Source organism: Neofelis nebulosa, chromosome 6 (assembly GCF_028018385.1).
Source record: "Neofelis nebulosa isolate mNeoNeb1 chromosome 6, mNeoNeb1.pri, whole genome shotgun sequence".
Lineage (NCBI taxonomy): Eukaryota > Metazoa > Chordata > Mammalia > Carnivora > Felidae > Neofelis > Neofelis nebulosa.
In genome coordinates this window covers 32,818,900-32,840,469 of record NC_080787.1, presented here as the reverse complement: position 1 = coordinate 32,840,469, position 21,570 = coordinate 32,818,900, and the positions used below count along the sequence as shown (strand labels likewise).

The 21,570-nt window shown below is 48.4% G+C and overlaps 2 protein-coding genes across 5 annotated transcripts; one reads left to right on the top strand and one right to left on the bottom strand.

Moving 5' to 3' along the window:
- The first annotated feature begins 1,843 nt into the window (after positions 1-1,843).
- On the top strand, positions 1,844-17,578 carry DHX16 (DEAH-box helicase 16). 3 transcript variants are annotated; one of them, XM_058733242.1, is made up of 20 exons: positions 1,844-2,291; positions 3,945-4,192; positions 4,279-4,441; positions 4,753-4,809; positions 8,140-8,394; positions 8,581-8,784; positions 8,865-9,056; positions 9,703-9,813; positions 9,985-10,100; positions 11,757-11,967; positions 12,161-12,259; positions 12,364-12,516; positions 13,925-14,065; positions 14,677-14,839; positions 14,938-15,056; positions 15,176-15,243; positions 15,954-16,116; positions 16,221-16,382; positions 16,673-16,846; positions 17,358-17,578. In XM_058733242.1, exons 1-20 carry the CDS (start codon positions 2,073-2,075, stop codon positions 17,484-17,486), a joined length of 3,147 nt encoding a protein of 1,048 aa, XP_058589225.1. In that variant the 5' UTR covers positions 1,844-2,072; the 3' UTR covers positions 17,487-17,578. The 3 variants fall into 3 exon arrangements, with proteins under 3 accessions (XP_058589225.1, XP_058589226.1, XP_058589227.1); XM_058733243.1 differs by having other exon boundaries at positions 1,847-2,279; XM_058733244.1 differs by lacking the exons at positions 1,844-2,291; positions 3,945-4,192; positions 4,279-4,441; positions 4,753-4,809 and having other exon boundaries at positions 8,257-8,394; positions 8,865-9,003.
- A 51-nt stretch (positions 17,579-17,629) lies between these two features.
- On the bottom strand, positions 17,630-21,499 carry C6H6orf136 (chromosome 6 C6orf136 homolog). 2 transcript variants are annotated; one of them, XM_058733264.1, is made up of 6 exons: positions 21,178-21,499; positions 19,403-19,801; positions 19,044-19,132; positions 18,661-18,861; positions 18,006-18,075; positions 17,630-17,926 (listed from the first exon to the last, which is right to left on the bottom strand). In XM_058733264.1, exons 1-6 carry the CDS (start codon positions 21,247-21,249, stop codon positions 17,813-17,815), a joined length of 945 nt encoding a protein of 314 aa, XP_058589247.1. In that variant the 5' UTR covers positions 21,250-21,499; the 3' UTR covers positions 17,630-17,812. The 2 variants fall into 2 exon arrangements, with proteins under 2 accessions (XP_058589247.1, XP_058589246.1); XM_058733263.1 differs by lacking the exon at positions 21,178-21,499 and adding an exon at positions 20,600-20,866.
- Positions 21,500-21,570: the final 71 nt, after the last annotated feature.

The following is a 21,570-nucleotide window of genomic DNA, read 5'->3' as shown; positions in this document are numbered from 1 at the left end:
AAGTTTTCCATAATAAAATGGAGATCTCTCCAACTCTCCTGCTGCTTTTCCTTCTTTAGAAAAAAAGTATGTGTGTGGGAGGTTCTGTGTTTCTCATACCAAGCCTCTCCCATCTTCCTATTGGCCTTGAAGAGGTAGTGGCTACGGCTGCAGGAGGGAAAAATGATGGAAGTGAAACAGGAACTCAATACTGACATGAAGAAAGGGCTCTGTAAGAGCTCTGTAAGAGCCCTGTATCTGTTTCTTGAAGGACTAGCAGGAAAAGGACTGGTTTGAGGAAGGGCAGGAAGAATCCACTAAACTGGAAGTGCCACAAGGGCAAACGATGTCAGTTGGGTTTAATGAAGTAGCCCAGGCCTCACAAAACTATTACTAGATTGAATGACTGAACAAATACAGGAATAGATGAAAATAGCTAAAATATTGGAATTGAAGAATTTCAGTATTTAGAAGCCTGCTAGAAGCAGCCAGCTAGTGTATAACACTGGCTAGTCCAGGGGCATTTACTTCAAGACTTGGGACTATATATAACAAGACTAAAATTGCTGCAAAATACAGTGTATGTACAGAAGTGCAGTTTTCTGAAAAAGAGTCCGCTAGACAATGGGTTTTATACCTAAAGGTTTAAGAGCCATTGATAATTCATGGGTTTGTTGCCCAAGTACACTGAATGTTGGCATTTCAAAGAATTTCTATCTTCTATAAATGTGGAAGATCTATACATGTAGTTTGCTTATCAAGTCTTTTTTTTTTTTTTTCTTTCTAGTTTGCTAAGGTAGTAAAGACTTGTTTGAGTAGTTATAGTCCTACTATTACGGGAGTTTTCTCAGCCTAGTCAGAGGAGACTCCCTTTTACTAAATACAAAATAAGACAAAGTGATCTTAAACACATACCAAAAGTCTTCAATTTACTAGCAAAGGAACAAGCAAGGTGTTAGAACAATGAGCCAATTTAGAGAGGGTGTGAGTATAGAGGGAAACAATGCTTACATTAGTAGCTAATTAAGTAAAGATCCTAATCTGTTGTAACCCAGGAAAGCAGGGCAGGAAGCTCTGATGCCTGTGGTGCCCAAAGTCCATCTCAGAAACAGAAAACAATGCATCTAAGAAGTCAATGCTAAGGAGCTACCTGTGGCTGTTGGATTATTTCATTTCCCAACAGTAGTGTCTGATCAGTCCAGTTAGTCATAAAAGTATGAAACAGGGTCAAACCGACGTCAGATAAGCAGAGAGCAAGATAACAAGTTCTGCTTATTTTTTGATTAAATGCCACCAGAGAATTCAAGCGGTTAGCGAAAATGTAGAACACAGTTTACACATTTCTTAGTTTGGAGACTTTTAAAAATAACTTTAAGACAGCACAAAGAAAAGAGGGAACCTTTGTTTTTTTCCCAAATCCTGTTTCTTCCTGCTTGGAGGTCCTTGCTTATTCCTAACCTGTATTCCTTCCTGCTGCAGGTACAGTGCTAACAAAGGTAACTCCTAAACAGCATGGGCTAATCTTTCATCAGCATGTATCTGACCTTCCATTTGAAAGAGAATCTCCCCCCACAACACACAAACCTTGCATTATTTTTTGACATATTTTTGACCATAGGACTTACATGTTTTATTATGTATCTCGTCTTCGACCCTCCCTTCGGTAAGGGATTTTTTTCTGATTAGTTCTTTGCCATATCCCCAGCAACTAAAATTGTGCTTAGCACACAGCATTTGTTTGAATGAATAAATGAGAGAGGCATCCACAGACCGACCATCAGGGGACGACTGAGGAACTTAGTAGAGGCGGAAATAGAACATTTTATCCCGAGCCTCAGGGGCGGTACCGCGAGGTTTGAACTCGCTCGGCCACCATAGTGCTTAGACCGGAAATGATCAGACGCTTCCGGCCTCGGTGGTCCGGGAGGAAGGTTTGGGGATGTCGAAAACCAAACCTCAAGGTCCTAAGGCAGGTCCTTTGCGGAGCTGAGACTCCAGCCTAGGACTCCAGGTTTCCGGGCCTCCGACGGGACGGCCGCCAGCGTGGCTGCTCGAGAGAATTCAGGGCCAGGAACGGGGCAGCGTGGGTCACCATGGCGACGCCAGCTGGGCTGGAGCGCTGGGTGCAGGACGAGCTGCACTCGGTGTTGGGGTTGAGCGAACGGCATGTAGCCCAATTTCTGATCGGTACCGCGCAGCGCTGTGCCTCGGCCGAGGAGTTCGTGCAGCGCCTCCGAGACACCGATACTCTGGACCTCAGCGGGCCGGCCCGGGACTTCGCCCTGAGACTCTGGAACAAGGTGTGGGAAAGGGTGGGGCAGGGCCCACCGGGAGAGGAGGTGGAGCAGGGGAGGGGCCCCAGTTTATTTGTCCTGGTGAGACTGGGCTAACTGTTGTTCGGGGAATTAAATAAGCTCAGTTTACAAGCACCTAGCCTTGTCCGTTGTCGCCTGGGTCCTGTGCTAGGTGCTGGACGTCCAGCTGTGGGGAGAAGTTCAAGGAGGGTTAAGTGCTACAGAGCAGTGTTTCTTGAACTTTAATATGCAGAGACTCATTCAAGACCCTTGTTAAAGTGCAGATTCCGATTTATTAGTTGTGGGATGGGATCTTAATTTTTGCATTTCTAACTAGTTTCCGGGTAAATCCGATAGTCCACAGACTACACTTTGAATGCCAGAGAAGAGAGGTGCTGGGGCACTTGGGTGGCTCAGTGGGTAAAGCGTCCGACTTCAGCTCGGGTCAGGATCTCCCGCTCTTGAGTTGGAGCCCTGCCACCAGCTCTGTGCTGACAACTCAGAGCCTGAATCCTGCTTCGGATTCTGTCTCCCTCTGTCTCTGCCCCTCCCCCGCTCACTCTCTGTCTCTCTCTTTCTCTCTCAGAAATAAATAAACATTAAATTTTTTTTTTAATTTTTTTTTCTCCAACGTTTTTTATTTATTTTTGGGACAGAGAGAGACAGAGCATGAACGGGGGAGGGGCAGAGAGAGAGGGAGACACAGAATCGGAACAGGCTCCAGGCTCCGAGCCATCAGCCCAGAGCCTGACGCGGGGCTCGAACTCACGGACCGCGAGATCGTGACCTGGCTGAAGTCGGAGGCTTAACCGACTGCGCCACCCAGGCGCCCCTAAACATTAAAATTTTTTAAAAAGAGAGAGAGAGAAGTTCTGTGGAAGGGCAGAAAAAGGTAGCAGTACTGATCAAGGCATGCGGGCCCAAAAATTCCTTGAAATTTGTCAGAGAAGGGGAAAGTAGTAAAGGTGAGCTTCTAGAGGACAGAACTGTGTATTTCTTGTCTTTGTATTTCTCTCACCTGACAGCACCTTACAAAACAGGTATATGGAAGAGTGAAAGTGTTTGGCATGTTCCTAGAATGGCATATAGCCTGCTTTAGTTGTCTGGTGAGAGATATGGTGCCTGGTGAGAGATAAGTTTAGAATGTAAGTAAGATGAGGGTAGATGATTTATGTTAATCTGTTTAGCATCTCTGGAATCTGATACAGTGCCAGACATATGACAAGCCTTTGCAAATCAACCCTCGTAGCATGTCGGCCGCCAGCATGGCTGCTTCAGAGAATTCAGGGCCAGGAACGGGGCGCGTGGGTCATCATGACGACACCGGCTGGGCTGGAGCACTGGGTGCAGTGGTATCAGAATGACTTAATCATGAGGAACAACAGAGGCTGAGCAACTGAGAATTGATTTTGAGAATGCAAAATAAACTCCATGAAGGCAGGGATTTTTGTCTTTCGTTTATTCCTGTGTTTGTACCTAGCAAATACCTGGTGCATTGGACAGGTTTCAATAAATGTTAATTACTGGATGAACATGGTGTGAAGCCATTGGGAAGAGGGACAATGAAGGCTGGTTTAAGATCAGGTCATTCCTTAAATTTGGAATGGGGCAAACTTGGTGGGCAGAGATCAGGAGTTGCTCACATCCCATTATCTTCCCTCCTACTGAAAGGTACCACGGAAGGCAGTGGTAGAAAAGCCAGCTCGAGTGGCAGAGCGAGAGGCCCGAGCCCTGCTAGAGAAGAACCTATCCTATAAGTTGCTGGAAGACAGTGAGGAGAGCAGTGAGGAGACCGTAGGTAGAGCTGGGAGCAATGTCCAGAAGAAGCGTAAAAAACGGAAACACCTCAGGAAGAAACGTCAGGATGAAGAGGAAGAAGAGGAGCAAGAGGTTTCTGAGAAGGAGAAGAGAAAGACAGGGTAAGACAGAAGCAGGATGGGGCAGGGGATGATGGGATGATAAACCTTCTAGGAGGCCTTATGTGATCCTTCGGGCTGGGCTGCAGAGGAAGTAAACAGCTGACTGAGAAGCCAGAGTCGGAGGATGAGTGGGAGAGGACTGAGCGAGAGCGCCTTCAGGACCTGGAGGAACGTGATGCCTTTGCTGAGAGGGTTCGGCAGCGGGACAAGGATCGGACTCGAAATGTCCTGGAGCGGTCAGACAAGAAGGTACATAGGAGCAGCATGTTTTGTAAATCCCCAGGAATATTCCTGGTTGGGTGTGATTGCAGAGATAGTAATCTTTGGGAAGACCAGCGATGGCCTCTGGTGGTATTCATTTGTATGGTAAAAGGACCCCTCTGGGTGCTTTGGCTAAGGCGACCCTCTGCTGAACCTGTAGCCCTAGAGATTCCCACTGAGAAGGGACATTTCTTCATGCTATGGTATATCAAAACCTTGTGATTCTAAAGGGGGAGTGGTGACTGTGGCTTTGGGAGATTTTGTCCTCACAGTGCTTTACTCTTGGCTTCTTTTCCTAGGCTTATGAAGAGGCTCAGAAGCGCCTCAAGATGGCTGAGGAAGACCGGAAAGCCATGGTGAGTCCCAGTGCCCAAGAAGCCAACATCAGAAGGCAAAAGGAAAGACTTTCTAATGAAGTGGTTTGGGGTAGGGGAAAAAGGACACGAAATACAGCGGGGATGCTGATGGGGTGTCAGGTCCCTGTTGACAGGAGCCTACCAAGGACAAACTTAAGTTGTAGAGGGAAGGAAGCTACACACAAACCCTCCTGACTCCTTAGAATTAAATCACGCTGTGTTCGTAAAGGAAGTGTGAGCTTTCCCTTTTCCTGAGACTTAATGAGATGTAATCAAAAGACATCTGGAACATCAAGGGGGGTGGCTGGAGGGCAGGGGCAGGGCAGCTATCCCACTGCCCAGGGATCTGCCTAGGGATATGCTGACCATTCAGTTTGGACACACCCAGTTCCAAATACCTTCGTACCATCTAGTCTCTCTATCCCGGACATGGCCTTGTGATCTTCCTCTAGTTTCCTGAGTTGGTCTTCTTACTGAATGGGGACACAACCCTTGTAATTCATGAACTGAACTTGTTATGGTATAAGTTTAGTTAGGGTAGGTGGTTTTCCAAAGGTTTGGTCTTCCCAAGTAAGGTTATACTTTGGTTTCTCAAAAGAATTTTGAGACTCTTGATGTCCTAAGAATGACCTATTAGAACTCAGGTCTCTCCTGACCAAGCCGTCTCTTGACCCACCCCACAAAACAATTGTGGTCAGAGAGTACTAAGACATTTGTCTGTACAGGTGTAATGTTTTTATTTGCCAGAATTTAATTTTCCTTTTCTTTTTGAATCATGAAAACTTCCAAACAAATAAGAATGTTGAAAGCATTAGTATAATGAACATTCATATAGACTGGATTCAGAAATGGTTAATTTTTTTCTTAAGTTTTTTTTTTTTAATGTTTATTTTAGAGAGCGAGCACATGTATGAGCGGGAGAGAGGCAGAGAGAGAGAGGGGACAGAGGATCTGAAGGGGACTCTGTTCTCAGAGCAGAGAACCCCATGCAGGGTTCGAACTCACAAACCGTGAGATCATGACCTGAACTGAAGTAGGATGCTTAACCAACTGAGCCACCCAGGCACCCCTAGAAATGGTTAATATTATGTGTAGTATTTGCGATGTCTGTGTGAGTGTAGGCTTTTTTTTCTTTTTGAACCATTTAAAAGAGTTTAGACATGGCATTTTATCCTATTAACATGCACCTTCTAAAAATAAAGATATTGTCCTCTAAAGCCACAGTGCCATTGTCACACCCCAGAAGATGAACAGTACTTCTCATGTGTCAACTAGGAACCTGTCCATAGTAAAACTTCCCCAGTTACCCCAAAATGTGTTTAGTAACTGCTTTTCCAAGCAGGAACCCAGTTAAATTTCCTACATTACATTTGGTGTTTCAGACTGTTATATATTTTTTTGTTTCATTCTCTCTCTCTCTCTCTCTCTCTCTCTCTCTCTCATCTTGTACTATGTCCTACATTCTGGATTTATCTGATGCTTATCTTGTGGTATTGAGTTCTTCTATGCCCCATGCTTCCTTTAAAGTGGAAATTATATCTAAATCTTGCCTCAACTCAGATTAAAAAGTTGTGACAGGAACACCTCTTGGGTGGCGATGTGCACTTCACATTATACCACATCAGGGGGGACATCCTATCCGATGTCTACCTGTTAGTGCAGATATCCTTTCTGCCAACAGCCTTTCATCTAATGGTTTTAGTAGCCATTAGATGCAGATCCTTTCCTGAATCTGCTGTTTCACTGGGGATTGCAGAAAGGTGATTTTTGGAGTTTGACATCCCTTCTACATTTTTTGGCTATCCTTGTTATGTAAAGAAGAGCTTTTCCTTAACAAGTAGGAATGAGCTATCATTCCTTTTTAAAAGGCAGGGAAAATGTTTAATTACTAATTTTCAGAGTAAGGAGTTTGGTGTAACAGCCACCTCACTGGGGGCAAAAGCTTTTTCCCATTCTTAGTGTGTATGTGTGTCACATTGGACTCACGAATTTCTATTTTGCAGTATTTTATAGTTTCATATAATTATTCTTTTTTTTTTTTATTTTGAGAGACAGTGCATGTGCATGAGTGGGGAAAGGGCAGAAAGAGAGGGAGAGAGAGAGAGAATCCCAAGCAGGCTTCACTTTGTCAATGCAGAGCCCAATGTAGGATTCCATTCCACAAACTGTGAGATTATGACCTGAGCTGAAATCAAGAGTTAGATGCTTAACTGACTGAGCCACCCAGGTGCCCTATCATGATTCTTTTTGATGTTTATATTGCCCTGGGTTGTTTTTGTTTGTTTGTATGTTTGTTTGTTTGTTTGTTTTAGTAATAGCTACACCCAGTGTGGGGTTTGAACTCAGGATCCTGAGATCAAGAGTTCCATGCTCTTCTGACTAAGCCAGCCAGGTGCCCCTCAAATTGCCCTGGTTTTTTGTCCATATTTTAAAAGGATATCTTCTGCTTTACCCATCAGGTTGGAAGGGTATTTGATTGTGTACTCACATTAGATCATGAGCATAAACTTTTAAGTCTTCACAGAACGAACAAGAAAAGCCAAGCAATTAAACCGAATTGGAGCCCCCAACGAAAGGGCTTAATGAGGTTTTGCCACCACAGTAGAGGAGGTTGTTGTGATCTGGAGAAGACAATGTTGCCACAGTGGGAGGGCTCAGGATGAGAGCTGAGAAAGGTCTTATGGATGTGGCCAGTCTTTTATTGGTATCCATAATATGTCCTAAAAAGCTCATATCAAAGGAACCTGTAGAAGCCAAATGACACATTGTAGGAGGCGGGGAGAGGTTAGTTTCAGAGAGCTAGGCCTTTCTAATTACATCTTGCCTTACAAAACACTTTCTGATGTTATACTTCCATTTTTTTGTATATAGTGTATTCTTCGCCTTTTCCCAAACCATAGTCATTTGATTTAAGAGCAGGGAGCATCTAACAGACTGAAGATTACCTACTGTTTTTGGCACAGCCAGTGGTTTTCGTTTGAGACCTGTGCTTCTAAATGCTGGTATTAGCCCTTTTGTTTTCCTCCTTTCCACTAAGTTGAATAAAATAATAAGAATATAATCTAAAATAATAATTGCCCTGATGTATTTGTATTGACAAAGATGGTGAGACTGTCCAGAAGTCCTTCCAGTTGGATCGTGCTGCTAGAAGATAGTGTGTGGGGTCAGTGTGTGGCTTTCAGAGAGGCCCAGCTTGGAGTATACCATTAGGTTGGACATTGCAGAGGGACATTGCCAGCCTGTTGGGGAATTTGTCACTTTTACAGATAGATAAGGAAAGGGGTTGCTATTCTAATAAGATAAGGATTTGGTTGCCCTGTCCTGACCCAGGTCCCTGAGCTGCGGAAGAAATCCCGCCGAGAGTACTTGGCTAAGAGGGAACGAGAGAAACTTGAGGATCTGGAGGCTGAGCTGGCTGATGAGGAGTTCCTTTTTGGGGATGTGGAGCTGAGCCGACATGAGCGGCGGGAGCTCAAATACAAGCGGCGAGTGCGGGACTTGGCCCGAGAGTACCGGGCTGCTGGGGAGCAGGAGAAGCTGGAGGCCACCAATCGTTACCATATGCCTGAGGAGACCCGAGGACAGGTGAGATTAAGCAGAATCAGCTTCAGCCCTGCTCCCCAAGCTGAGGGGAGGGAGGTCTTGAAGGCATTGACCAGGGCTGTGGCTGGCCCCTTCTTTGTCTTGCCTTTCCTGGTGGGCAGGGGTAGTGACTGGGGAGGAGGGGCCTGGAAAGAAGGCATCACCTATCTTCACATGTCCTCTCCATAGCCAGCACGAGCTATGGATCTAGTGGAGGAGGAATCAGGTGCCCCTGGGGAGGAGCAGCGGCGCTGGGAGGAGGCCCGGCTGGGGGCAGCGTCCCTGAAATTTGGGGCCCGAGATGCTGCCTCCCAGAAGCCCAAGTATCAGCTGGTGCTGGAGGAAGAGGAGACCATCGAGTTTGTCCGGGCCACTCAGCTCCAGGGTGACGAGGTGAGCGGGAGAACTCTGGGACATCCTAAGGAGGTTGGGAAGCTGGCTCTGAAGCTCATGCCCTTCTTTCTCCTTCTCAGGAGCCATCAGGCCCACCACCTCCAACCCAGGCTCAGCAGAAAGAGTCCATCCAGGCTGTCCGCCGCAGCCTCCCAGTGTTCCCATTCCGTGAGGAGCTCCTGGCTGCTATTGCTAATCATCAGGTCCTCATCATCGAGGGTGAGACAGGCTCCGGGAAGACCACCCAGATCCCGCAGTATCTCTTTGAGGAGGTACAGTCATCCACACCCTCCAGGTTGCTGGGCACTGGCCCTTGACAAGCACAGTCCTGTCAGACCTTCTTTTACATGGTGTTTTGAGTAGCTGCTTACCTTTTCGTCTTCAGTCACTTAGTCTTTTCCTCTAAATTGTGAGTTTCTTAAGAATAAGGACAAACCCTTTATGTTCCTATTCTCACTTCTGCCACAATGTTTGTGTCTGGTTCCATACATTCATGTTGGAAGAACATGTAAAGCGGATAGATGGTGGGCTGTGGACCTTCCCATGCCAGCCAGCTCAGCTGTTGCTCCTCTGCAGGGGCCAAAGAACGAAGAGTCAAAGGACTCATTTTCCTTTTTTACCTTCTTTTGTTTTCCATTGCATCTGGGTCTGCCCCAGTTGTCTGTCCTGTTCCCCCTCAAATCTAGCAGGGCCTGAACATGATTACCCAGACGCTGGGACTCTCAGGGCTGGGTGACGACGCCCTCAAGGGCCCTAGGTGTGCTGTCCTATCCGTTTGCCCTTGTGGTCTGGTTTTCAGGTTCTGTCTGTTCCCTCCATTCCCCCTGCCCTGTCATGAATTTACATCTCTTTCTCTGAATTGTCCTGGGTTCCAGGAGCATATTTAACAAAGAGAAAACCTCTTTTCTTGTCATTCAGGGTTACACAAAGAAGGGAATGAAGATTGCCTGCACCCAGCCCCGGAGAGTGGCAGCCATGAGTGTGGCTGCCCGAGTGGCCCGGGAGATGGATGTGAAGCTTGGGAATGAGGTGAGATATGTGGGGACCGAAGGGCGAGGGGAGCCTCTAGGGTCTGGGACGTAGCCCACACTGCACAGGGCTTCACACCACAGGTCCAGGCCCTGGCACCTCGTCCCCTAGCCCTGCACTCCCTTCAGGGAGCACCAGCCCAATTTTGATTGCTAATGGCCCCCTTAACAGGTTGGCTATAGCATCCGCTTTGAAGACTGCACGTCGGAGCGAACTGTCCTCCGCTACATGACAGATGGGATGCTCCTCCGAGAGTTCCTCTCTGAACCTGACCTTGCAAGTTACAGGTACACAAGGGGTCCCCACCTCCCACAAGAGAGCCACCATCTTCTCCTCTACCCCATCTGCTGCCTTCCTCCCCCTTCAGTATCTTCCTGTATCTCCTTTAATCTCTGGCCTTTCTTCTCTTTAGTCTTACCCAGCTAGTTTGGCCTTTGTCTTCTGACTAGCCCACCACTTCTTAGATCTTTATGGTGTGGATGGTACTAGGACTGAACTGCAGGCGTCATAGAGATGGGGTAGAAGAGACTGCAGAGAAGTCCTCTCCCTTCCCTGCCCACCCACCGCCCCCCGCCCTGTTGCTTCCAGAGTGTAGAAAATACCAGGATGGTAAAGTAGTGCTGTAGAGACTTGAAAAGCCATGTGAAGACCCTTTGAAGAAACTTAGAATGTTCAGCTTAGAAGAAACTCAGGGGACACATCCTGGTTCCCTCTAAACATGGGAAGGGGTGTTACTTGGAAAAAAAGGTCAGACTTGTTTCACGTGACTACAGACAGTACATGGAGCAACCATGGGAGAGGTTATAGTGAGACAGATTTCAGCACAATACCAAGAAGCCAGAGTGGTGATTGGAGGGGCTGTCAGTATGCCTGGACCCTCACTCTTGGGCCTTTGGCCAAAGTCTTGGAGTGCCTTGGCCTGTGAATAGTGAGTTCTCAGTGTTGGTGTTGGCCAAGCAGGGCTTTGCATGAACATGTGTTCAGGAGGAGAAGGGATCTGTGCATGGGCTAGTGGTGGGGTCAGGCCAGCTGAGCAGTATGTGCCTTTTTAACTTTTAGGAGGCTATAGATTTCTGGTCCTAGGATATCATATATGGAGCAATAGAACAAATATAATTTGAGCCTTCACATCCCTTGCAAAAATCTCAGAACCCATAGAAGGCTAGCCAGTGTAAGAGTGTTTGGGGCATGGAGTTTTCCCATCAAATCAGCCTGCTTTGTGAAACACCTGGGGACTACACCAGCATAGTCAGGGTTAGGCACAAAGGGTTGAGCCAGGGGGTGAGCTCCTGCTCACCTTGACTTGACTGTCACCTGGAAATCCAAAGACTTGAGCAAGGATAAAGAAGCATGGCACACATGTAACTAAGGAGGAAACCAAGAAGCCTGCAAGGTCCTTTAAGTTTGGGGTAGAAAGACTTAACCGCTCCCTCTCTCCACAAAGAGGCAGCAGGACCAACAGGGACACACCACAGCAGTCCATTGGGAGCCTGGGAACTTCTGGGCTGTTCAGATCATGGTGGCTCAGATCTGTCTGTTCATCCCCAGCCAGCCTGGGGAGCCCAGCCTTATTTGAAGAGGCCCTGCTCTCACTTTTTTTCCGCTTTAAAACAGATATTCTTACTTCTGTTGACTCTGACAGACCTTTGACTCTGATCCAGAGAGGATTGTCTGACTTGTCCTGGCCTTGGCTTCCAGCCTCCAGATCTTGGTTATTGTTGTCTGCCAGTCTGGAATAGGCTGCAGACCCTGGGGTCTTGACCTTCTTTAACTTTTTGTTGGTCTTCCTTAACTGGGGTGATTGGCTTCTCCTTGGAACTCCCTCCTCCCACATTCACCTTTGGGCTCTTTACTTCCATTTGTGCCCTTATCCAGGGCACCCTAGTGTCCTCTCCTGCAATGCCCAGCTTTCCTTGCTCACTGCTCCCCTGTTCTTTCCCCAGCGTGGTGATGGTAGATGAGGCTCATGAACGGACCCTACACACAGACATTCTCTTTGGGTTGATCAAGGATGTTGCTCGCTTCCGGCCTGAGCTGAAGGTCTTGGTGGCTTCAGCCACACTGGACACTGCCCGTTTTTCCACCTTCTTTGATGACGCCCCTGTCTTCCGAATCCCTGGACGCAGGTTTCCAGTTGACATCTTCTATACCAAGGTGCTCCCCTCAGGGAGGATGGACTTAAGTGTGAGGCACCAAAGCTTGAGCCTTTGGAGAAGGTTGTTCTAAAGATGGAAGGGGAAATGGAGAGTCCAAAGGGGAACTGGGATAAAGTGGTTACTGAGCTGGGAGAAGAGGAAGAGGTTTCCTGAGCAGATGGCCTTCCTGTGACCCTTCTCCTCATCCCCAGGCTCCAGAGGCTGACTACCTGGAAGCTTGTGTGGTGTCTGTGCTGCAGATCCATGTGACCCAGCCTCCCGGGGATATCCTGGTGTTCCTGACAGGACAGGTGTGAGATGTAGGGGAGGGATGATGATGTGTGTATCCCAGGGGAAGACAGAGCTGGCATGTCAGCTGTATGTCACTGGACTGTTCTCCCCATCCCAAATCTAGGAGGAGATTGAGGCCGCCTGTGAGATGCTCCAGGATCGCTGCCGCCGCCTGGGCTCCAAAATCCGGGAGCTCTTGGTGTTACCCATTTATGCCAACCTGCCTTCTGACATGCAAGCTCGAATCTTCCAGCCCACACCCCCTGGGGCACGAAAGGTTAGTTGGAGAAACCCACACAACTAGTAATGGAAAAGAGAGTATGTGCCTGCCCTGTGCAGGATATGTCCTGGGCACTGTTGCAGCTACAGGGTTCAGTAATAGTCCCTCACTTCCAGAGCTGGAGAGAGAGAATAATTCAGCATGAATTGAGACATAGCCAAATACATGATCTGTTAAGTAGCACTGTAGGGGTGCAGAGGAGGAGGGAGGTCCTTGGTGTGCCAGCAGGTTAGATTTGATCTGGACCTTTAAGAAAAATGGTGGAGAATATCAGAGCAAGGCCTAAGGTGAGTTTGAGATCAGAGCGTTATCTAGAAGGCTGAGTGGAAAGTTCACAAGGTGAAAACTTTGGACTGATATTAGGGAGGGCCTTTCATAGCAGTTGAAAGCATTTGGACTTCAGACGATTGGGTGGCATTCAAAAGGTTTTGAGCAAAGATGTAACTTTCATTCAACAAATATTTAACAAGCTCTCCCACATGCCAGTTACTGTTCTAGGGAACGAAGATACAGTGATGAACTAAGTCCCTAGCCTCCCAGAGTTTATAGTCTAACAGAGGTTAGGAGACAGTGGACATGTAAATACACAATGCTGATTTATGACAAATGCCAATGCTGTGGAGAAATACAGTGCAGCTTGGGAAGATGGAGACTGACTCTAGGGGGTGGGAGTGAGGAATGGCAGGGAAGTATTTTCCTTGGGGTGTAGGGAAGGCCTCTCCCTCTCCAGTAAGGTGAAAGGGAAGCTGAGGCCTGAACCTGGTGAGGGAGGGAGCCAGGCTGATAATCTGGGAGATGAGTGTGTCCAGCAGAGGTAAGAGCTTATGCAAAGGACCTGAGTGAGGAGTATGCTCGGACCAGCCTGGGAGCCTGGCTGGGAGCCCTTACTCAGAGGTAAGGTCAGAATGGTAGCCAGGGCTGGATGACTGAGGGCCTTAAGGGACTTGTATATAATTCTCAAGTAGGCAGGAAGCCATTGAAGGATGGGGTTAGAGACGTGACAAGTTAACATTTTTAAAGAACCATCTGGATGCCAGGTAAACAGGGCTTGGAGTAAAGCCAGGAAGACACATGAGGAGGCTATTGCAGGAAGTAGTGGGGGAGGGTGAATGTGAAAGTGGTGTTGGACAAGATGGAGGCAGGGACCTGGACCCACCCTCTCCCGTTTCTGAAAAAAGTTCTAACTCCTCTTCTCCCTATTCCCTTTCCACATCATGTCCCTGTTTATCCCTACTTCTCCCTTGCCCCTGCCTGGCCTTGGACCTCTCTCCTGCCTTTGGATATGAATCCCCTCAGGTCTTGCCCCTTGTCTGCACCTGCTTATCTACTTGAATCTTCCAGGATTACTTTTTCTAGGTAACTTGGTGGGTGGGGTCCCTGGGTGATTCTACATCCTTTCACTCAGGTGGTTGTGGCAACAAACATCGCTGAGACGTCACTCACCATAGAGGGCATCATTTATGTGCTGGATCCAGGGTTCTGTAAGCAGAAGAGCTACAACCCTCGCACAGGCATGGAATCCCTCACTGTCACACCCTGCAGCAAGGTCAGCCTGATTGGGCTCTAGCAGGGTCTCCATGGGGAAGGTTCAACTCAGAAACCTGTGGGAGCTTCTCAGAGGACAGGAAATAAGCAACCTACATCCTCTCAGATTTCTTTTTTTTTTTTTTTTTTTTTTTAACATTTATTCACTTCTGAGAGTGAGAGAGACAGAGCATGAGTGGGGGAGGGGCAGAGGGAGAGGGAGACACAGAATCAGAAGCAGGCTCCAGGCTCCAAGCTGTCAGCACAGGGCCCGACGCGGGGCTGCAGGATCATGACCTGAGCCGAAGTCGGATGCTCAACCGACTGAGCCACCTAGGTGCCCCCTTTTTTTTAAATGTTCATTTATTTTTGAGAGAGACTGAGTGCGAGTGGCAAGGAGGGGCAGAGAGAAAGGGAGATACGGAATCCAAAGCAGGCTCCATGCTGTTAGCACAGAGCCCAACGTGGGGCTCAGACTCACTAACCATGAGATTGTGACCTGATCGGAAGTCAGATGCTTAACCGACCAAGTCACCCAGGTGCTCCCATCCTTTCAGATTTCTTGCATAAATATTGCCCTTTGTCTTTTCCCTCATCAGATTGTCAGCTGTCCTGCTTCTCCTTTCTTTCCAGGCCTCAGCCAATCAACGAGCTGGTCGGGCGGGTCGGGTGGCTGCAGGGAAGTGCTTCCGCCTATATACCGCCTGGGCCTATCAGCATGAGCTGGAGGAAACCACTGTGCCAGAGATCCAGAGGACCAGCCTGGGCAATGTTGTGTTGCTGCTCAAGAGCTTAGGTTATTGGGGTCCCCCAGTTTTCCTGAGAGGAGGGAGGTGGGGTTAGAGTCACTGGTCCTTGCAGAGAAACTGTCTATTCCCTCATATCTTTCTTTAGGGATCCATGACCTAATGCACTTTGATTTCCTGGACCCTCCACCATATGAGACCCTGCTGCTAGCCTTGGAGCAGCTGTATGCTCTGGGAGCCCTCAACCACCTTGGGGAGCTCACCACGGTGAGGTGGGAGGGCAGCATGGGCATGGGCTGGGCAGGATGAAGGGATTGGGGGTAACCTCTTGAATGGTGGAGAGACACCTGAGGGAGGACTGGCCTCACCTCTCTTTCCTTCCTTAGTCTGGTCGAAAGATGGCAGAGCTACCAGTGGATCCCATGCTATCTAAAATGATCTTGGCCTCTGAAAAGTAAGCAACCCTCACCCTGCCCAAACCCCCAGCACACAAACCAGCTGTGCCTCTTTCTGTCTCTTGGGGCCATCTTTGTTATCTTGCTTTTTTTCTCTACTGTATTATTCTTTAACAAGTAAGTTAGAAAGCTCTTACTGCCCCTTTTGAGGCTCACAAGGGGCAGTAAGACACTGTCTTGCCCTTCCTGGATCGTGATATGAAATGGATAAGATTGACTAACAGAAAATTTGGGGGCATGAATGGATGTGGAAGTCCCTTCACACCTGTGCAGAGTGCTATTTGTGGACTGGTTTGGGGACTTACTCATTCCTAAGGTTTCAGACTGTAACATTCAGATGTAGTTGTGGAGGGATCACCTTTAAATGCCATTCCCCTGCCATGGTTGAGGTCAGAGGTGATTACATGAAGTGCTGTCTTTCCCTGATGCACACAATACACACCTTCCTCCTATAGAACCCTCAGAAGTCCCAAGTGCTTTCCTGTCCCCACCTCCAAGGATAGCCCTCCTCTGTTATGTTTCATGTCCTCGACACGCATATTGCCATTGCTGCAACCAAAATCTGTCTGCTCTGGTTTGTAGCCATTATCCTAACCAACAGTTTCCATGTGAGGACATAGCTACACACAGTGATCACTTTTCCCCTCACCGTGTGTCTGTTCCTGTGTGTCTTCCTTTGAATCCTCATGTTTTCCCCTTCCTGCCCCAGGTATAGCTGTTCAGAAGAGATCCTGACAGTGGCTGCCATGCTCTCTGTCAACAATTCCATCTTCTACCGACCCAAGGACAAGGTCGTCCATGCCGACAATGCCCGTGTCAACTTTTTCCTCCCTGGTGGGGACCACCTGGTTCTGCTAAACGTTTATACACAGGTCACTGGGCATGGATGATGGGAATGAGGGAGACATGGGGGGAGACTCTGGTTCTGCTACTTATCCCCCCCACTTCTCCCCCCTTTTTTTAACCGTCTTCACAGTGGGCTGAGAGTGGTTACTCTTCCCAGTGGTGCTATGAAAACTTTGTACAGTTCAGATCAATGCGCCGAGCCAGGGATGTGCGGGAACAGCTGGAGGGGCTCTTGGAACGAGTGGAAGTTGGTCTCAGCTCCTGCCAAGGGGACTATATTCGTGTACGCAAGGTCAGCGTTTCTTTAGTCTGCTGTTCCCCACACCCCCTCAATCTATGGAGCAAGCTTCTCCAGCGGCCTGCAGTCATCCCTCCAGCCTGAGGATATGTCCTCTTCCCCTGTGGAAAGTGTGCTCTTCTGTGCTTTCTCCCCCACGCCAATGAAGGTTCCTTCTCAGTGGGTTCTTCATGCATCCTTTACCTTTCTAGTTCTCCAGAAGCCTGAACTAAAAAGGTAGTGAGTGCTTAGGGTGCTTGGATATCTGGCTTTCTGGTTGACTTTCTTTCCTGTCTGCCCCTAAGGCCATCACAGCTGGTTACTTTTACCACACGGCGCGACTGACTCGTAGTGGCTATCGCACAGTCAAACAACAGCAGACAGTGTTCATTCACCCCAACTCCTCTCTCTTTGAGGAACAGCCACGCTGGCTGCTCTACCATGAACTTGTCTTGACCACCAAGGAATTCATGAGACAGGTGAGGGGACCTTCCCCTGCCCAGGAAGGTGGAGATATGTGGGGCGGTGGGATCCTAGCAAGCTCAAAATCCAGATTCAAGTTGCTGAGACCAGCAGAGAAAGGAAAACACATTGATTTAAGGTAGGATAAAATAGAAAGACATTGTTTCTAACAGCTGTGTCAGCATCTACTAAGATCTGCATACTCATTCAATGAATTAATGAATGAGAATGCCTGTTGTCTCAGTATTTTCAGATGCTGGGGTGAGAATGGTGAACAAAGCAGATGTGGTCTGTCATGAGTGTAGTTTATATAGCTTTATGATCAGATTTTTTAGGGATAGTTTGCTTGGGATCCTGAATGACATGTAGAGGTGTGTCTGCCTTTGGGGTATATAGTATTAGAACCTGGCACCTTTCCCCTAGCCCTGTAGTCAAAGGTGGAAAAAAAGAAACTTTTTGGTCAAACACGTACATTATGAATCTAGTTTGGAAAAGGGGAACCCTGCTAATTTTTTTCATCTCTTCTAGGTATTAGAGATTGAAAGCAGCTGGCTTCTGGAGGTAGCTCCCCACTATTATAAGGCCAAGGAGCTAGAAGATCCCCATTCTAAGAAAATGCCAAAAAAAATAGGCAAGACACGAGAAGAGCTAGGGTAAAGAGAAGGGAACACAAACACAACCCAACGCCAGCTCCTTTTCTTTCTGTAGTATTATTTAATATCTATTAATAAAAGTATTTTTGGAATAAAGCTTTGTAGGAACTTTTGAGATGCAGAGAAAGTGACGTGGAAATTCTCATATATTTACTTAGACTTTATTATTTACAAATTAAATTACACAGCAGCTTTACATGGCATGAGATGGCAAAAAAGGAGAGAAAAGAGAGGAGGAAGCTGGCTCCCAGAGATTCTAGGCCCCCTCCACCTCCACCACTTGTGCGTATGTAGCAAAGTCTTCAGTGCTGCCTCCACCCAGTTCCTGGATCAGGTCTTAGAACACAGGTGTAAGTTGGGTTCTGGCTCTGACAGTCCTAGAGCCACCAGGGCTCCCACTAGCAGTTTCTTCACAGGTGTTGGGGGTGAGTGTGAAGGCATCAGCTGCAGGAACAAAGGTTAATGCCAGCTGGTGGGATGTTCTATCCCTTCACCCCATCCCCATCCAGTCTAAAGGACTCACTTTGTCTAGGCGATGGCGACAAATGAGGCCATTGGAATTCAGGAAGAAGGTGGAATAGGCATCATAAGTCCTGGTGAAGGGATAAAGAAAGGCTTACTGAGGGAGGTGACTGATCGCAAAGTTTAATTCAAGCATTTGTTTAAACCAGTAGTTGCTAAATGTTGCTACACACTAGATCACCTGGAGAACTCTGAAAAGTCCTGATTGCCGAGGCTGTACCCTGTCCCACTTAAATCAGAATGTCTGGCACCAATATTTTTTAAAGATCCTTAGATGATTCCACCATGCAGCAAACTTTGAGGACCACTGGTTTGGGCTGAGCCTAACAATTTCTTGAGATTCTACTCTCTGCCAGAAACTTACCAAATACTCTACCTAGGGTTGCGAGGCTCAACTTATTACACAGGAATTTTCATTTGTTCAATAAATATTTGAATGCCTACTATGTACCACACAATGTACATGAAGAAACCCGAGTTTAGAGGTTTCCTTACGCTCAGTCCCTATTTCTGTATATTAAAGTAGACTAAAACGAAATCCCTGCCCTCAAGAAAAAGCTTGCAGTCAAGTCAGAGTAGATCAAGGATTGTCTGGAAGACTAGACCATCAGAGTCCTAAAGTAGGATTAGGAAACTGACTGGATCTTTTCTCTTACTGGTAAAGCTCTTCCTTGTCACGCTTGTAGAAACGCAGGAAAAGCATGTGGATGGGCAGCCCCACAAGCCGCCAGCGGGCTTGCAGGGTCCAATTCTCTGGGTGGCGGGTCAGCTGTAGAACCTCCAACCGAAGTTGTGCAAAATAGTTCCAGGCCAGAAAGCGGCAGAGGGTCAGTGACAGAATGTACCATGTTAGGCCCCTGTGAAGAAGGGATGGGAAAGCTATCTTATGATGGCATAATGAGAAAAACCTCACTGGCCTCTGGGGAATGGGAAACAGTTGTGAGAAGTAGCAGGACCTTCTCTGGTACGTGAAAAAGGTCAAGTATAAAGCATTGGGTGGTTTTCTTTCCCAAGGCCCTACCCGTGCCTGGATTCTCACTTGGTGCGTATGTTCAGGATCTCATTGATGAATTCCACATCCGATGAGTAGAGAGTATAGTCGTGGGAGTGAAGGAAGAGATTGGGAAGCTAGGTGGAAGAAGAAGGCATCAGTCCAGTAGGAAAGAAATTATCCTATTTCTCAGTTTTCTCTTTTTGGTGCCTCTTTACTCCCCTCTGAAAGGAAATCTCATTCCATGTCTAACTTCCCTTAAATCAAAACTGAAGAACATCTCTTCCTTGGGAAATGACATAATACATATATTTGCCTGCCTCGTGATTTCAAGAAAATCCTCTATTTCCAAGTATTGCCTACATCCCTTCTCACTGTGGGTGAAGCCCACTTTCAGGCTGACTTACCTCGTGTCTCAGTCTCTCATACATGATAGCCAGGTGCTCCTCCATACTCGGATCTCCTGATGGCGTGGCAGGGGAACGGCAAGAGGTCCCAGGGGCTTGGAAAGGTATCAAAGCCCCAGGATAGGGGCAGGGAGGTCCCTCAAATAGGCTCCTAAGCCCATCCAAGCAGCCGCTATGCATCTCAGGTCCTGGTCCCTCCTCTCCCTTTCCTGGAGGGAGAACCACCCATGGTGAGCTGAGGGCCTGGATCTGAGGGAGAGGGAGGGGGGGAGCTCGGGGAAACAACCAGATAGGAGGGGGTGGGAGTGGGGGAGACCAGAGAATAGAAGATGGAGAAGTGGTTGTTGTGGAGTGGGGCCAAAGTGGAGGAAATGGTAGAGCCCGTGGAGAAAGCTGGTCCTAAGGAGGAAGAATAAAAGGAAAAAAGGTAAGAATCTAGCTGCCTGATACCCCCGCATCTAAACTCTGTTCATTAATATGCTTCCAATCCTGCTCCTCCTGACAGGAGAGAGAAAATTATTAGAGGAAAATGGGATGAATTCACCTCTACTGAAAACAGGAGGAAAGAGTTTCCTGTGACACAGGTACCAGTACTTCCCCCAAAACAGTACACTTGTTTAAGATCCTAACACTGTTTTGGGGGCAATTCCACCTCTCTTACAGGAAGAATCATAATATATTTTTTGAAAAAAGAACGAGTAACAGATTTTCGCTTACTGTGGATGAAATAACGTAGCCTGTAAGGGAACTCCACCAAGCAGTGTGTAACAGAAAAAAAACATCCAACTGGAAGTAGGAGACATTTCTCTGAGCTCCGATTACATTGTGACACCTTAGGCATTCTCATTACCTATGCCTATCTCTTATAAATGTCTTCTTATAAACGAGGACGATGAAGCCGCACTGAGTTATTATGAGGACTATATGACCTAATAAATGTAAATAAAACTCCGCGACCTGTAAAGTAGTATGTAGATGTAACCTACTATCATTTCGGGCCCCCCTATGACAGAAACAAGCCCATGAGACCGTTAAAGGTCTCCAGAGCTTTAACGAAGGTTAATGAAACCAGAGGGCTTCATTTCTCTGGTTTACCTACGCTTAAATGCGATGAGTGGGAGGCCACTCATAGGCCTAGCCCAAGTCTCTCCGCTCTCAAGGAACACCCCCCCCCGGGGGGGGGGGGTGTCTCACTACCGGGAAGGCTGGCGGGCCGTGCAGGTACCTCTGTCCCCAAAGGTGTCCCTGAGGCACCGTCTCCGCCGGGGGCGTGGCCATCTTGCCCACCCTGGAGCTGGGGCCCGAGCCCAGTCCAGCCGGGCCGGCCTTTCTGCCAGGACCGCTATCCGGGCGGAAGATGCGCGAGCTGCAAAGCGCGGCCCCTAGGTCTGTCCGGTCGGGACTTGGAAACTCCCGGGGCAGCTCCGCGGCCGGGCTGCGAACCTCTCCACCCACTGCCCTTCAAATCACCTCCAAGCACAGGTAACCGCAGAAGCTGGGACGAAATGCGGCCTCGCCCCGCCGTCCCAGCTTCAATCCAACCTGCACAACCCAGACCCGGGAGAACCAACATCCCGTGTACGCCACCGATGACGGCGCAACCCTCCAATCCTCGCGACCCCTCGCCCCTCCATGCACCGCCCAGCCCAGGTGAAAAGGGGCGGTAGGACGCCACTGCGCCTGCGCGGACGGGGCGCGCGCTCCGCCCTACGCGCCGGCTCTGAGGAGGGTCTCACCCCGCCCCCTCCTCTCCCGGGTTTCCCCTTTGCTCTCACCTGGGGGCGAGCCTGGTAGGTACGGAGGCAGGGGCCGAGACGCCGGGCCGCCCCCCGGCTGGGCTGATACATGATCTTCCGGGAGCGGAGACAGCACCTCCCGTGTCCGGCCTCTTCACAGGGGTGAGCGCGCCCTGGAGCCGGTTTCTTGAAGGGGAAAGGAGGTGGGGGGGGGGGCTGAGAGGAGGGAAACGGAGATGTTGCGCGCTTGCGCACTGCAGCGGATTCCAGGGAAGCGGTGAGGCACTTTGTCTGCACTAAGTGCGCCTGCGCTCGCTTGTTCTTGAGGCTGCCTCAGAGCGCTTGCGCAGTAAACTAGCGTTCAGGGGAACACAGCTGCCTCACGTGCGGCGCTTACTCAAAAGTCTGGGCGATGATAGGCCTGAACCAGGT